At 42.8% G+C, this 14,885-nt stretch overlaps 1 protein-coding gene across 3 annotated transcripts in view; it reads left to right on the top strand.

Annotated features, from left to right (window-relative positions):
• The window catches only part of RALBP1 (ralA binding protein 1), a 32,809-nt gene extending 21,327 nt beyond the window's left edge, over positions 1–11,482 (top strand). Inside the window, exons 1-10 of one of the 3 annotated variants that reach the window (XM_063166174.1) lie at positions 1,908–2,059; positions 2,286–2,380; positions 2,640–3,098; positions 4,883–5,232; positions 6,650–6,811; positions 7,272–7,403; positions 7,901–8,008; positions 8,770–8,891; positions 9,314–9,437; positions 9,676–11,482. In XM_063166174.1, the coding sequence (XP_063022244.1) occupies positions 2,362–2,380; positions 2,640–3,098; positions 4,883–5,232; positions 6,650–6,811; positions 7,272–7,403; positions 7,901–8,008; positions 8,770–8,891; positions 9,314–9,437; positions 9,676–9,939 (1,740 nt within the window). In that variant the 5' untranslated portion in view covers positions 1,908–2,059; positions 2,286–2,361 and the 3' untranslated portion in view covers positions 9,940–11,482. Of the gene's footprint in view, positions 1–1,907; positions 2,060–2,285; positions 2,381–2,639; positions 3,099–4,882; positions 5,233–6,649; positions 6,812–7,271; positions 7,404–7,900; positions 8,009–8,769; positions 8,892–9,313; positions 9,438–9,675 lie in introns of those variants that run through there. The other 2 variants (XM_063166181.1, XM_063166165.1) reach the window with 2 other exon arrangements.
• Positions 11,483–14,885: the final 3,403 nt, after the last annotated feature.

Below are 14,885 nucleotides of genomic sequence, written 5' to 3'. Positions count from 1 at the left end.
ATTACATTACATGTAGTGTAACTTGAAGCATTGCATTTAAAATAACTGCAATGAAGGCATGCCCGTGGAAGGAAGGTCTAACAAAAGGAACTGGCAGATTATGCTGTGTCATTGTGCTGGTGAAATTGGAGTATTTATTACATTAGTACTGTTCTCATTTAGATGGAGGAAAATGTCAGTGGCATAGAGCAGAGTGATGGGAAAATGGGGACTATTAGTACTGGAAGTCTTGAGGAAACAGTAGACAGAAATACCAGTTTACTATACCCTGGGTAATGCTCTTTCCATATTTAAAATTACCTGATTTTTCAAGCACTTTTGGTAATTTTTAACTTTAGTTGTTTATATTTCAATATATTGTATCACTGGTGAAAGGTACAGCAATTTTATAACCACAAGTATAGTAAAGAAAATCAGGCTATTCTTGAGAGACGTGCAAATCCTCTCTTGGGATATTCTGTGGGAATCTGTATTAGTTTATGTTTCTAAACTTTGTTGACTTACGTTACTGAGACAAATTTTAAAAGACTGGGTTTGTATTTAACTTGCACCTTCATGTCTTCTCATGAATTCAAGAAATACCAGTTTCAGTAATGTTCTCTTGCTGTGTAACATTACCACAGACCTAGGAAGGCACTGGGGTTGTGCTGCAGAGTGCAGTGCTGGGATGTGTAAGCAGTGCTCTGTTGGTGGCACCAACCTCCCAGGCTGCGTTCCAGTGCTGGCACTCGCTGGTGTGCGTGTGGGAACCCCACGCTGTGTGACTGGGAGCCGTCACAGCTACCCAGGAGGAAACACTGAGGGCAGATTGTTCCGGGCTCTCTCTGGGGGACACCTGGCTCTCTGTTTGGAAATTGCATCTCTGAAGTTCATCTGGAACCTTGGTGCCAGCCCCATCTCATTCTCATAAAACACAGTGAAGATGGGTGCTCCTCTAGCTGGTGGATCCACAGTTGCTTCTGTACCAGAGTGAGATTTGAATCCTTGCCCATGTCTGGATTTAGTTTACAAAAACCAGTAAGTGACATAATCAGTAAGCAGGGAGGAGAAGACCTGGCTGCTGGTTGGCCTTCAGTTAACGTTTGCATTTTTATGGTAAATTCCCCTTTGACAGGAACAGTTCTACAGTCTTTTTCAGTCTTCTAGGAAAGTGTGTGTTTGGTAGTCCTAGGGAAGAGTATCAGCTGCAAAGACTGAGCTGATTCAACAATTGCAATTATCTTATGGTAGTTCCGTGCTTCAATACATTTCTTACATTTGTTTGACTATTACAAGCTATCTTCTACAGAGCAGTCAAGGAGGCTTCAAAATAGAGACAGATCTTTTATATGCTGAAAAAATGCTGAGAGACTCTGCAGTCTGGTGTAGTTCAGAATTGGAAGGAGGACAGACTAAATGCCCCCTGGTTCTGCAGATATTCCACTTGGAAAAAATTCAGCTATAGTCTTGTGCATGATATGCTCGGATATTATCAAGAGGGTAATTTTCCTCTGCCCAAAACTATTCAGGCAGCAGGAGCACTTGGCTGTCAGTGCTGCCTCACTCGAGCAGAGGCTCTGCCTGTGGGTAGTGGAAGAGCCTCAAAGGGCTCCTAATGGGGGCTTGCTGCCCACTGCCTTGGGGGACCTGGCTGGTGCAGATGGCGTGTCCAATGTCACCTTTGTTGACCAGGTTTCAGGCTTACTTTTCTTATATGGGGTACTGGGTGTGCAAAATTAGAATTAGTGGACTTGAAAGTTGTGTTGGATTGCATGTTGCTGGGTTTGTTTGTGGGTTGGTTTTTTTTGTTGCTATGTTTGTTGAGGTTTTTTTGTAATCCATCTTTAAAGACTCCTGTGTTCTTGCCTGAAGGTGAGGCAGGGCCAGCTGCAGAGGCGTAGCAACTTAAAAGCACCTGGTGCATGTTTTAGACAGCACTTGGATGTTTGCTGCTGGAGTGGTGTGCTCAGCCCAGGGACTTGTTTGAATCTCTCCCATGTTCTTTTTAAGGCAAATCTGCACTTTCATGGGCAGGTATTGTTCTAGCGTTACTGGAATTGTGTTATTCATCTAGTAAAAAGTAAGTGCTAGTGTTTTTTTGGTTTATGTTTGGGGTGGGGTCTTTTGTATTTTATTTGAGGCTGAAACTTTATTAACTTCATTCTTGTCTTTAAATTCATAATATTTTGGAAAAGGATTGGGACTTTAAGTGGCTGGAGTTTAGTTTGTTGTTAATTGAAATTTGTTGGACTTCTATGTATGCAGTAGATGATCCTTAACAGCAACTCTTATACTGTTGATTGCAGGAACATAGAGAAGTTGCCAGACAGTTGTTTTTATTTTGCATTTCCTTGACTATTAGATGGGAATCTAGCCCATAAGATGGACATAGCCATTATGAGTAAGTATATAAAGTATTCATTGTTTAGATCGTTCAGGAGCTCTGTGGCTTATCTTTGATGTAATTATACAACTTGATTTAATCCTTATCCACTCAAGTGTGTAACTAAAGAAAACCTTCCGAGGAGTCAGACGGGCACTGTTTTTTAATTCTTGTTGCTTCTTCCCTCTCCTCCTTACCTGCAACTTCTTGTTGTTGCTGTCTGGAAAGTAAACAGACTGACAGCTGTCCCCTTCCCTTGTCCTGCTTTGCCCAACAGCGGAAGGCTACGCTGCGTTTCAAGAGGACAGTTCCGGTGACGAAGCTGAAAGTCCTTCCAAGTTGAAGCGCTCCAAGGGAATACACGTCTTCAAGAAACCCAGCTTTTCCAAAAAGAAGGAGAAGGATTTTAAAATAAAAGAGAAACCCAAAGATGAAAAACACAAGGAAGAAAAACATAAGGAAGACAAACACAAAGAGAAAAAGTCAAAAGACTTAACTGCAGCAGATGTTGTAAAACAATGGAAAGAGAAGAAGAAAAAGAAAAAGCCAATTCAAGAGACAGAGATACCTCAAGTGGATGTTCCAAGTCACAGACCCGTGTTTGGCATTCCTTTGTCTGACGCAGTAGACAGGACCATGATGTACGATGGCATCCGCCTGCCAGCAGTTTTCCGTGAATGTATAGATTACGTAGAGAAGTATGGCATGAAATGTGAAGGCATCTACAGAGTTTCAGGTACTCTGGGCACACTGACATCCAGGTTCCTAAGGTCTTCACTTGCAAATTTATTATTTTATCATTTCCAACATCTAGGTACACTGTTTATAGTTCCATTAATTATCCAGAAGGTTAATTAATCAGGTAGTCAAAGTTAAGCAAACTTGTAGGTCTGAAGTACCAGAAAAAATTGGTAATGTCGTGGTACTACTTAATGGCAGTAAAAACACACCTGTTTTGGCCTTTTGTCATGGGATGGTAGCAATGAATAAAATGTGTTAGTATGTTGTATTTTTTCTTCTGCTTTAGAAATATAATGGTAGCTGATAGCAAAAGCAAACATGAGCTATAACCATTTCATTGTTTATGCTTCCCACTAAGTTGCTTTTGCCGGTTAGTCCCATTGTATATTTTTTCCTTGAAAACTTTTCTTTCAGCAAATTTGCTAATAAGCAGAAAATGCAAGTTTCACTAAGGTTAGCAACAGCAGCTAATTAACTGTGGTAGTTGTGTAACACCAGCTTACATAAGTGAAACCTCAGTTTAAGTCATGTTAGACAAAACAGTCCCTTTATTTGTGAGCTGCACCACAAATGCAGCTCCTGTAAGTACTTTTGTGGCTACATTGGAGGGGACAAGAACAAGCAAGGAAAGGAATTTCAGGAAAAGCATTTTGAATCAAGTTTCTCATTGCTGTAAACCAGTAATGAAATTATTTTCAAGGCTTCATTAGCTTCTTCATGCTGTCCATCTGCATGGTGTTTGGTGGGCATGCAGAAATACTGCAGCACCTTAAGCAGTTGCTTAGTTCTGCCTAGTGACACATTTTGGTTCCTTGTTTTTTTACTCACAATGTGTTGGGATTTTTCACAGGTGTGTTTTCCTTAATTTCTGCTGTGTCCTTTGTACATGTTCTCCAGTGCAACAGCTCCCTCTTGTGCGTGTAGCGTTGTCTAAATTGAGAGCTCAGAGAGAGCATTGCCGTGCCCTAGTGGCCTGCAGCTGTTGTGGTGGCTCATTTTGGCCATGAAACTGAGCATGTTTTCCTGGCATTTTCCAGGGGCTGAATGTGCCCAGTTGTGCTCATTGAGTATGAGCCAAGCCAGGGCTGTGCACCAAACTGTTGTAACCTGAGTGGGTGTTTCAGCTGCAAGAATGAAATTTCCCCAAGCTTAGGAAGATTGGAATGTCGCTGAGTTTATACAAACACCTTGTAGAAAATCTTGGCTGGGTTGAGTAATTGTGAACACACTTTTAATCATGTGGTGCCTCAGATCAAGGATCCTGTGTGAGATTCCTCTGCTGAGGAGGGCCAGCTGGAAATCTGGAAACTAAAAAGTGTGGGGTTTGTTTTGACAAAGGAAAGCTGTTATAGGCAGAGCTCATTGCACAGCATCTGAACTAAAAACATATTTGCTGCCTGGGTTAGGGATGGGTAATTGAACAGCCAGAAAGAAGCTTAATGCAAATACACGACTGATATCGAGTTCCCAGCCTTTCCTCACCCTATTTTATGTTCCTTGATGAAAGGGAATGCTGGCACCAGTTCTGATTCAGAGCTCTGTCAGTGCTTTGGTTTTGCTTCATAGAAGTAGTCAGTGCTTTTAGAACCAGTGACCATGTAATTTTGAGTCACGATTTTCACTTTGTTACATGTGCATAACTTTTAAAAGGTCCTTCTCAATTATCTGAAATTGTAAGGAGAGGTCAAATAAAGGCATCTCCAAAAACAAAAATTTAAATATAGCTGTTAGACATTTACAGTCAAATTTTCTCTTAATTCTCGATCTAACTATTTTAAGGAATAAAATCAAAAGTTGACGAGCTGAAGGCAGCCTATGATCGTGAGGAATCTCCAAACCTGGAGGAATATGAGCCCAACACAGTCGCCAGCTTGCTCAAACAGTACCTGCGGGAACTGCCCGAAAATCTGCTTACCAAAGAGCTCATGCCCCGCTTTGAGGATGCTTGTGGAAAGAGCACAGAAGCTGAGAAAGTTCAGGAGTGCCAGAAGCTGCTCAAAGAGCTGCCAGAGTGTAACCATCTCCTGATTTCATGGCTGATTGTGCATATGGACCATGTTATTGCAAAGGAACTAGAAACAAAAATGAACATCCAGAATATTTCTATAGTGCTCAGCCCTACTGTTCAGGTATGTGCTCCACACTGCAGGGCTTAGAGAGGAACTGCAGCCCAAGAAAGATTTCTTTGTAGGAATTCTTTTGCAGGTGGGAATTGGGTATTGTCAGATACAGTTTAGCTAATTTACAGCTCCTCTTTATGCCTCAGGAACCCAAAATGCTGGGAAAAGGGGAACAAAAGTCTTTCTGCATGTGGGCTTGCATACTGTGGCTCTGATATTTGGGTTATTATCAGAGTATTACAAAGACTGCTGTCTTTCAATTCTGTCATAAGGAGAAGTAATTTAATGTTGATTTGGTTCAATAATTCATACAGATACACAATTTCTGTGGGGTTTTGATTCAGTGATAGTTTAGTTAAGATATTGTTGCTTAATTTTAATATCAAGCTAATGAACCCTGTCCTGCACATAGATCTTCCTGGTGCAGTAGTGACTTAGGTAAAATGGCTTTGTTGTCTGCAGCCAAATGGCTGGGGATTAACAACTGACGTGGTTTTCCAGTAAGATTTTGTGGTTTCTGGATTGCTTGATTCCTTAATAGACATCTTGGAAATATTTAATTAAATACAGCTCAGAATTAGTCCTGTGCATGATGAAAACGTGGCATTACTGGGTGTGGATCTTCTAGAGCAAACCCCACAAGTTAGAAAAGCCTGACTTTATAATTAGTCCAGGTGGAGGCCCAGTAGCAGAAGGGCCAGCTGTTATTCCTGGCGTTTTTGCTGTGCCAGACACCTCTCTAGCTAGGAAAAGAAGTAACAATGAGGGTAAAACAATGCAGGCCCAATCATGTTTTGTTGGTAACTAAATTTTAGCAATTGAAGTGCAGGTAATGACACAACTCTAACATTTGTTTCAGGATAGTTTTTTAAATGTCAGTGGAAGATAAAGTATCAAAATAAATATACTTGCTTCTGTCTAAGGTTAGAACAAGGAATATAGTGAAAGATACTTTCATACTAGCTTTTCCTACTATATTAAGTCATCTGAGAGAGCAGCTGTAGAGAATACTTAAAGGTTGGGGGAAGAGAGAGAAGGTGTAGCCAGCCATCAGGTATAACACAGTAGGCTTGATGTTCCCTCTTACTATCTATCTTTATGTGAGCACAAAGAGATTGAATGCATTTCTACGTCTATCAGTGATGGAAATAATTCTGGTAGGTTAAGAGATGTGAAGATGCTGAGTTTAGTATGAAAGTGTCTCAGATGCACAGGTAAGAGAAACAGTGAAGTGATCTCTTGAGGCCAACACTGCATTGTTGAAAGTAAAGATAGTTTTAAATCCAGATTTTAATCTCAAGACAGACTGACATGACTGTGGCTCACAGAAAGGTTTACTGAAGGCTGCTGTTTCTGGAGGATACTGTGCTTTGTAGATAAAGATGATGTGAATAAATCATCTTAACCAATATCCTGTCCTTTTCAGATCAGCAACCGTGTCCTGTACGTGTTTTTTACACATGTTCAAGAGTTCTTTGGAAATGTGACCCTCAAGCAGGTGACAAAACCTCTTCGCTGGTCAAATATGGCAACAATGCCAGCACTTCCAGAAACACAAGAGAGCATCAAAGAAGAAATCAGGCGACAGGTTGGCAATTACTTGAGTGTTTTTCTGTTTATCTTTGCCCTGGCTTTTATACATTCAGCAGAAAATTCTCCTAAGTTTGTAACATGCACTTTAAGTCCATCACAATTATCCTATTGGTGGGACCACTGGGAAGAGCTTGATGCTTTCCTTTCCTTTTTCATGTGTGGAAAGTTGTTATGGTCTTGTGATGCTCATAGCTGTGTCACCCATGGAGTGCTTTGCTATGTACTTTGGCTGTGGGAGGAGGGTCAGGGGAGCCCGTTAGGGAGGGTGGTTTCTTTAGTACTGCTCTTCAGCTGGCTCTGGATCCATGCTGGGCTTGTGTGAACACTTGTTCGTGGACATGCCAAGGTTTGAAACCAGAACTCCCAGCCCATTGCCACAAAGCAAGAAAGATCTTCCTTTTCAATCTGCTCTGGTACAATATATTTAAAGATGATTTCTTTGGCAATCTTTCTAGGAGTTCCTTCTGAACTGTTTACACAGAGACTTGCAGGCAGGGATAAAAGACTTATCCAAAGAAGAGAGACTCTGGGAGGTGCAGAGAATCTTAACAGCTCTTAAAAGGAAACTAAGAGAAGCTAAGAGACAGGTGGGTAACTTTCCTCTTTATTGGCCAGACAGCTAAAGCAGGGATCCTAATCCATAACAGTGCAGAGACACCTAGGCAGATGAAAACACCTTTCAGTCTTCTTTGCTGCAGATTTTCTCATTTTAACTTTACATGCCTGATGAGCAATTGTGTTTTCTGCTTAGCTGGCTCTCATAGGGACAGGGAGATCTTCACAGCTGTTCACAAAAAATGTGTATGTGATGAAAACCTTAATGTTTGCTAGGGAACATGCTCATTGCATTGAGTCCTAGAGTACCAAGAGGAATTACTGGAGGACTTGAGATTAACAAATCTGAGAAGTATTTTTTAAACTATTTTATGTCCCACAGATGGGACAGACCATGCTCAAAATTTGGAAGACAACTGTGATGGTGGTTCTAAATTTGGAAAATAATTCATTCAAAAAAATATTTTTTAGAGTAAATACACTGACCAGGAAAGCTGTCCCTTTAAATGTTGTTTTCTTTCTCTGGCAGGAGTGTGAAACAAAGATTGCACAAGAAATTGCTAGCCTTTCAAAGGAGGATGTCTCCAAAGAAGAAATGAATGAGAATGAAGAAGTTATAAATATTCTGCTTGCACAGGTACCTGGCAGGCACTTACCTGTTTGCCTGGTAATGGTATTTTATATTTCAGATCTATTAAACACTTCTTTGTCCCTTCTGATGCAGAGGGGACATTGCAGACTCAGAGGGGTCTCTGTGTACATTAAAACCACAAGGCTTTGTTTTAATGGCCAGTGAAGCAGGGAAGGAATGCTGACTGCAGGAGTGAGCCCAGAGCTGAGGAGACTCTTGGTAACAGCAGAAAGGAGACACTGTGAAAGAAAAAAAGTGGCCTTTGTTGTTCATGTACATAGAAAGCACCACTTCCCAGTGCAGCCAGGTTCAGTACTGTTAACTGCTTTCCTGCTGATCAAAGGAAATAAGGCAACTCTTTTGGCTTTTTTGCCTTCTGTTGCTTCCCCCAGTAGCTTTGAAAATGAATATAAGGACGAAAGTACAGAGGAGAGAAGATCAAAGACATGTAATTCAGTTTTTCTAGTTATTTTACTGGCTGGCCAGAGTTTTCTCCTGTGATTTAAGGAAAGGCAGCCAAACATGCCAGGATTTGGTGTGTCATCTCCACAACTATTCAGTATAGTGATTATCTTGAGGATTTAGAACAGACATTGTTGGGTTTGAACTTTTTATTTGCTTTGAGGTCTTGATGGATCAAAGTTCAAAGCAGACATGCTAACCACTGCCACTGAAAGTATTTCAGAGAACAGAATCATCTCATACTTATTGTATGCTCCTGTAGGAAATAAAGTCAAGGCTTTAAGTGAACTAACTGATCATTGCAGGAGAATGAGATTTTAACAGAACAAGAAGAGCTGCTGGCCATGGAGCAGTTTCTGCGGAGACAGATCGCCTCTGAGAAGGAAGAAATAGATCGGCTCCGAGCAGAAATAGCTGAGATACAAAGGTAAGGGGCCAGCTCACAGCAGAGCCCAGCCAGGACAGCATGCTGGGATTGAAAGGGCATAAATGCCTTGCTGAAAGAATACTCCAGACCACACTTAAAAGCTCACCCAGTGAACATCATAGTTGAAAGCCACTTGTTTTTGTTGAAGTCTTGACAAATTTGAATCATGCAGGATATTTTCTATTGTTTTAACAATGGAATTATGATCTAAAGGAAACTTGACCCTGTGCACTAAAAAAATCCCCCTGTAAAATCACTGCTTTATTTTTTTTTTATTAATTAAGCTTTGAAAGGGAAGTCTGATTTTGCTCTTTAAACCACTGGCAGATGATTGAGGGGATGAAAGTTAAGTCTCTTGTGTTGCCACAGTTCTGGCAGACTCAAGGAAGCGTTTAAAGTGGAATTTGCCCTTGCTCTTTCAGTCGCCAGCAGCACGGCCGCAGCGAAACCGAGGAATACTCTTCCGAGAGTGAAAGTGAGAGTGAAGATGAGGAGGAGCTGCAGGTCATCCTGGAGGATCTGCAGAGACAGAACGAGGAACTGGAGGTAGGATTTGGTTCTTAGCATTCACTGGTTCTCTCCTGTGGTGCTTATGTGATTGCACAGGTGCAAACTGGTTGTGTGCATCAGTTTTGCCCAGGCTTGTGACCCACACGCAGCTTTTAAATCACTGCTGTGTGCGAGTCCCTGTTGCTGCCTGGGCCAGCAGTGCTAAACAACACCCCTGAGCTACAGCACAGGAACATACTGTCAATCCCTGACATTTGTTTCCCTTCCCTAAAAGATCAAGAACAACCACCTGAACCAAGCGATTCACGAGGAGCGCGAGGCCATCATCGAGCTGCGGGTGCAGCTCCGCCTGCTGCAGCGCGCAAAATCCGAGCAGCAGGGCCAGGAGGAAGAGGAGCCGGAAAAGCGCGGGGGCGTTTCCCAGCAGCAGAGAGACACTGTCCTGGAGACAAAAGCAGCCAAAGAGCAGCCAAAAGCAAGCAAGGAGCAGCAAGTCAAGCCATCCCCAAGTAAAGACAGGAAAGAAACTCCCATTTGATCCGGCTCCTTGGCTATGCACAAAATCAACTGAACTGTGCAAATTACTGTAATTTGAGTCAAACTGCACAAATTATTGGTGGCTGTGTACATTCTGTAAAGAAACTTTTCTTTTAAGCCCTGGAGACTTTTGTCTCTAATACTTGTGGCTTCTACTCATCAGACTCAGGTGAGTTTGGAGAGGCCAGAAGAGTTTTCCAGTTAGTATCAGATTATTTTAAGACTGGTTTCCTTCAGGTGATTCAAAATAATTCAGTAACAGTTTTATTTCAAACCAAAATCATTATTTACATTCACTGGAGCAGAATTGGAAGATCTCCTTTTCAGTAAAACAAAACCCACCCACACTTACTAATGATTTGCCTTGTGGATCTGTTCATCCTCATTCACCATTATCTCTGCTTATTAACCTAGTCACTTCTTGCTTGTGCCTTTGATACCTTTCTGATGCAGATTATATACAAGGGAGCTTTAAATTTATTCTGGGTTGGCTGAAACGGTGGGAGACTGTGGGGTATCATGTTTACCTAACATGCCCTTAAGCTTCATTTCTGTTCTGAGATGTACTGAATAAGTGTAAAAACTTGAGAGATGTTATTTATGTCCCCGAACGGTGGAAATGTCCGTGTCCTTTAGTGGTGTAGGTAACTCACTGACTCATCATTAACCACCCTCATCACTCCTGTTTGAGACAGGCCCTGCTCACACTGCTGCCATGTAGCCAAGCGCTTTGTCTTCATCCATTTTAAATGTTTCCATCTCTTGGAAAAAGCCACTGCTTGTAGGCAGGGATGGGAGTGGTCGTGTCTTTGGGACGTATCTGCCTGACCAAGCAATACAGCGTTGCCCCTGCACAAATGCCAGGCACTTGGGATTCCAAAGGAGCCCGCAGAGCCACGCCAACGGGAGGCACCGGGGGTTCAGCAATCGCCTCCTTTTGTTGGTGTTTAACAAACCAACCACCCGTCCCTGGGACTTGGTTTGGGTTTGGCTGTTTTTAATGCTCCTGCCCTTCAAAATCCTCCACCCACACTGGCATTTAAGGGCCCTTTAATGTTTTGGATACGCTCATTGGACTCAGCCCTCAATCCATAGATAGACAGAAACTCCACAGAGTGCATATAGGCTATCTTATTTTTTAATCTGGATATTTATTTTCAGCACCTGTTGGATGTGGTTTTATTCTTTATCTATTGCACTGTTGTGAATCATTGGCCATGATTTGATTTTTGTACAAATAATGCTTTGATATGTTATAGGAAAAAACAGCATAGTATTTTTTTAAAATTTGGAAAAAAGTTTATAAACACAGAAAATGTGATCAGATTACAAATGTAAACTAAAGCATTCTCCCTTGCCTTCGTTACATGCATTTTATATTTGCTGGCAATATTTAAACTTTTTGTTTGTTTAATTCACACTAATTCCTATTGAATTGTCATGGATTTTTCTAATGTTCTTCAGACAAATCTCTTAATATTGGTTAACTTTTATTTTGTTAGGATTGTATTTATCAAGCAAATAAATTCAACAGCCATTTGAAAGTAGTTTCTCCTTCATCTACTTCATAATGCAGATCACAGTTACTCTTCTCAGGTGGGTGCCTGCAGCTGAGAATTTTCTATGAAAAATTTCTCAAAGTAAGGCCTGAAACAGGTGGAGCTGTTGCCCCTGCAGCAGCACAGCTCCTGTAAGCAGAAACTTGGTGTCAAACACCTGAGAGATGTTTGAATTGTTCTGTGCCTCAGCACAGGCTCCTGCTCCTCCCCTGCCCAGGGCCCTGGCTGCCCCAAGCACCAAAGCAGCTTCCTCACCCCACTGCCTGCAGTGAAAAGGCCACGGAAAGCCTGCACCTGGCAGCTGTGAATCAGTAGCCAAAAAAAGCCAAAGCTAATTTCAAATAAAGTGGAAAGTAACTACAGCACAATAATCTGAGTGTGCTGTTCAGATCACATTATAAACTTCTCAATCCCAAGGCCCACAGAAAAATACCTGAGCAGCCTGGGCACCTGCGTGAAGCACATCCATGTTCTAAAGGACCAGGTTATATAAATCAAAGTGTCATTTGAGCTGACTTGAAATGAGCCTCTTTGCAACACCTCAGAGCCTGTGTGTGCCAAGTGCAGCAGCAGCATCTCTGTCAAACCCTTTGGACAAAATACCAGACTGATTTACATTTACTGAAAAGAGGCAGGAACAGGCTCACAACATTAATCCCACTGTTCTGGACTTAACATTTCTGAGTGATTGGCCCTTGGCTTCCTTCTTAAAATCTGAGTACTTCCACTGGAGGTGGCCCAGGTGATGGGATGGGTGACAACGACACACCTGGTTTCTTCTGACACCCCCTTCCAACAGAGGCCCGGAACAGATCGGTCACATCCGACAGTCAGAAGCCCAAGGGATCAGGAAGCACCATATCAACAAATCATTGGATTCCTGTGCCAGTGAGGCAGGACACAAAGAGGGGGGTTGCCCACAGGTTACTGAAATCACAACAGCTTTTATACCCATTGAAATACTGCAGCTGTACTTGGAACAGCCTCACACATCTGGCACACCAAGCAGGATTTTTCCCTCCCTCTTTTTACCTGAAAAGCAGCAGCCTGAAGTGAACTTGTATTGTCTGAACAGCTAAAAAGAACTGGGGTTGTTTAGGTTTTTTTTCTGAAAGAAACAAAAAAATAAAATGTTAGATGGGCCTCCAGAAATTCACTGTCCTTTACAATGGACATGAAGGACTCCTGTACAGAAGGTTTCCACCTCTATTCCCTGTTCCTACACTAGCACTAGGGGGACTTTTATTTCTCTGTCCCCTCAGATTAATGAGTTAAGTAGCAATTTTTAAAATCTATGTACTGAAGCCAAGAATTTGATACCTGACCATGTAAAGCTAATTTTTTTCAATTAAAAAAAAATAGTTGACAATTAAAACCTCAACCTGAACTTCTGCCAAAAAGGTCTGACCAAGCTTCATCTGTCAAGGTTTCCATTTCTCAACAAGCAGCTCTTACTCCCAGTGCTTCATCTGCACAGGGAAAAATGCCTCATGCAGACCTATATAACATGGCTTATATCCAACAGCACAAGTTCTCCACTGTTCTCTTTAAAACACACTCCAACAGCAGAAGGCACAGCACAGTGCCCTGTGCCAGAGCATGGCTGTCTGTCCTTCCTGTCCCTCGGCTGCTGCCCCACCCTCTGCCAGAGGTGCAGACCCACAGCACCTGTCAGGACAGGCCCCTCCCAGGGCACTCTGCATTGGCACTGTCACTGCTGACACAAAGGACTTGCTGCCACGTTTCCTCTGGAGTTTCTTGTGTTGTTGTTGCCTTAACAGCGTGAGCTGGAAGCTTTGCCAAAGGATTACACTGCACAAACATATGATTCTAAACCAGACAACCCCACTCCCACAGCCTGGAAAATTCCCCATCCAAACCACGAGAGTTCTCAGACCAACCCTGCAAACTGGGCTGCTCTGCATGGACTTTTCCCCTTCCCAAACCCCTCTTCCCTCTGAGCCCCCTGGCCCAGGGGAAGAACCACAGCTGGTCCTTGGAGGGGGAAGGGAGCCGTGAGCACAGCCATAGCCTTGTTCTCTACAGCTCCACAGATCACCATGGCAGTCTGCAATCCCAGCATTTTGTGTTTGAGATGGGAATACTGCAGCCCACATTTCTGCACCAATGAACACCACTTGCTGCCACACAGGGGATGTGCCTGGGAGTCCCAATGAGCTCCTGCTGCTGCACACTCCCACTGCTGAGAGTCACTGCCTGGGCTTATCCCAGTGCAGGGCCCTGAGGGAGATGGGGGCAGGACATTTCTGCTGACAGCACTGCCTACAGGAAACAGTGTCAGGCACAAAGATCCAGGAGGTGACTGGAAAAAACTTTAAAAAAACCCAAAACCCTCAGCCAAGAGACCAGAAGAAACCATGAGATCAATGACCAGTACAAGAGAAATGTCCTGGACCCATTTGTGCCTTTGTCAGTACCTTACTCAAATTGAGTTTATTTGGGTTTTCCTTACACCGCAAACCCAGACTGACTGAAAAATAAATGAAATTCCTTTTGATGTTCAAACAGTGCATCTCTCCTCCTCTCAGCCTTGCTAAAAAACATGCAGAGAAGTGTGCTCAGTACCTTCACTTGTCACAGTCACAATCCCAAAGCACCTGCAGGTAATCCCTTTAAGCATTTCCCACACAGAGACGTTACTATATGTCTGCAGAAATAGGTCACGGAATTTCAAGCAGACAATGATCAGAGAGCTGTAAGATGTTTAAACATTTGGTTATTTATTTCTGCTAAGTGACAGGGTATTCTAATCAGCTAGATGTAGCCCAACCTCAACAGCAACTGAACCCTAAAATAATCCCATTAACTTGGGCTCTTTATTTATTTTCTGATCTAAAAAGAATGTTAATTAAAACTAACAGGCGGAATCTGAAGGCACTCGGGCCGGGGGAGAAGATCATGCAAAATGAGGTTTTCTGTCATACTCTCATATTTTAAGGCAGTCTCTCAGTAAGTCCTAACTCTGCACATACAGAAATGATTAATCACTTCAAACATCATTTCCATGCTGGCACAGACAGGGAGACAAACCCTTCCCATCAGTATCAGGGAGGACAGAGTAAGTGGAATACAGAACCAGCTTTTGCCCATCTGCCTGACTCAGAATCCTCTTCTTATCCTTCCTGAAGCAGGTCAGAAAACGTGAGGTGCTCACCAGCTTCCCCAGCAAAAGACAAGGGACTAACAGGAGCCTTTGCCAGCAGGAGGGAGCTCAATCAGAGTGCCTGAGCCATGGGACAGACTCTGCCCTCCTGCCCCTCCACTCCCAATTCCAATCAGCACCTCTGCAGCCTGACCTCCGGCAGTACAGGGACAAGGGGCCGAGCACTAACAAGGCTGTAACAAGGACCCTGCTGTTCTGTTGTCC

Source organism: Melospiza melodia, chromosome 1 (assembly GCF_035770615.1).
Source record: "Melospiza melodia melodia isolate bMelMel2 chromosome 1, bMelMel2.pri, whole genome shotgun sequence".
NCBI lineage: Eukaryota > Metazoa > Chordata > Aves > Passeriformes > Passerellidae > Melospiza > Melospiza melodia.
This window is presented reverse-complemented; position numbering and strand designations above follow the sequence as displayed.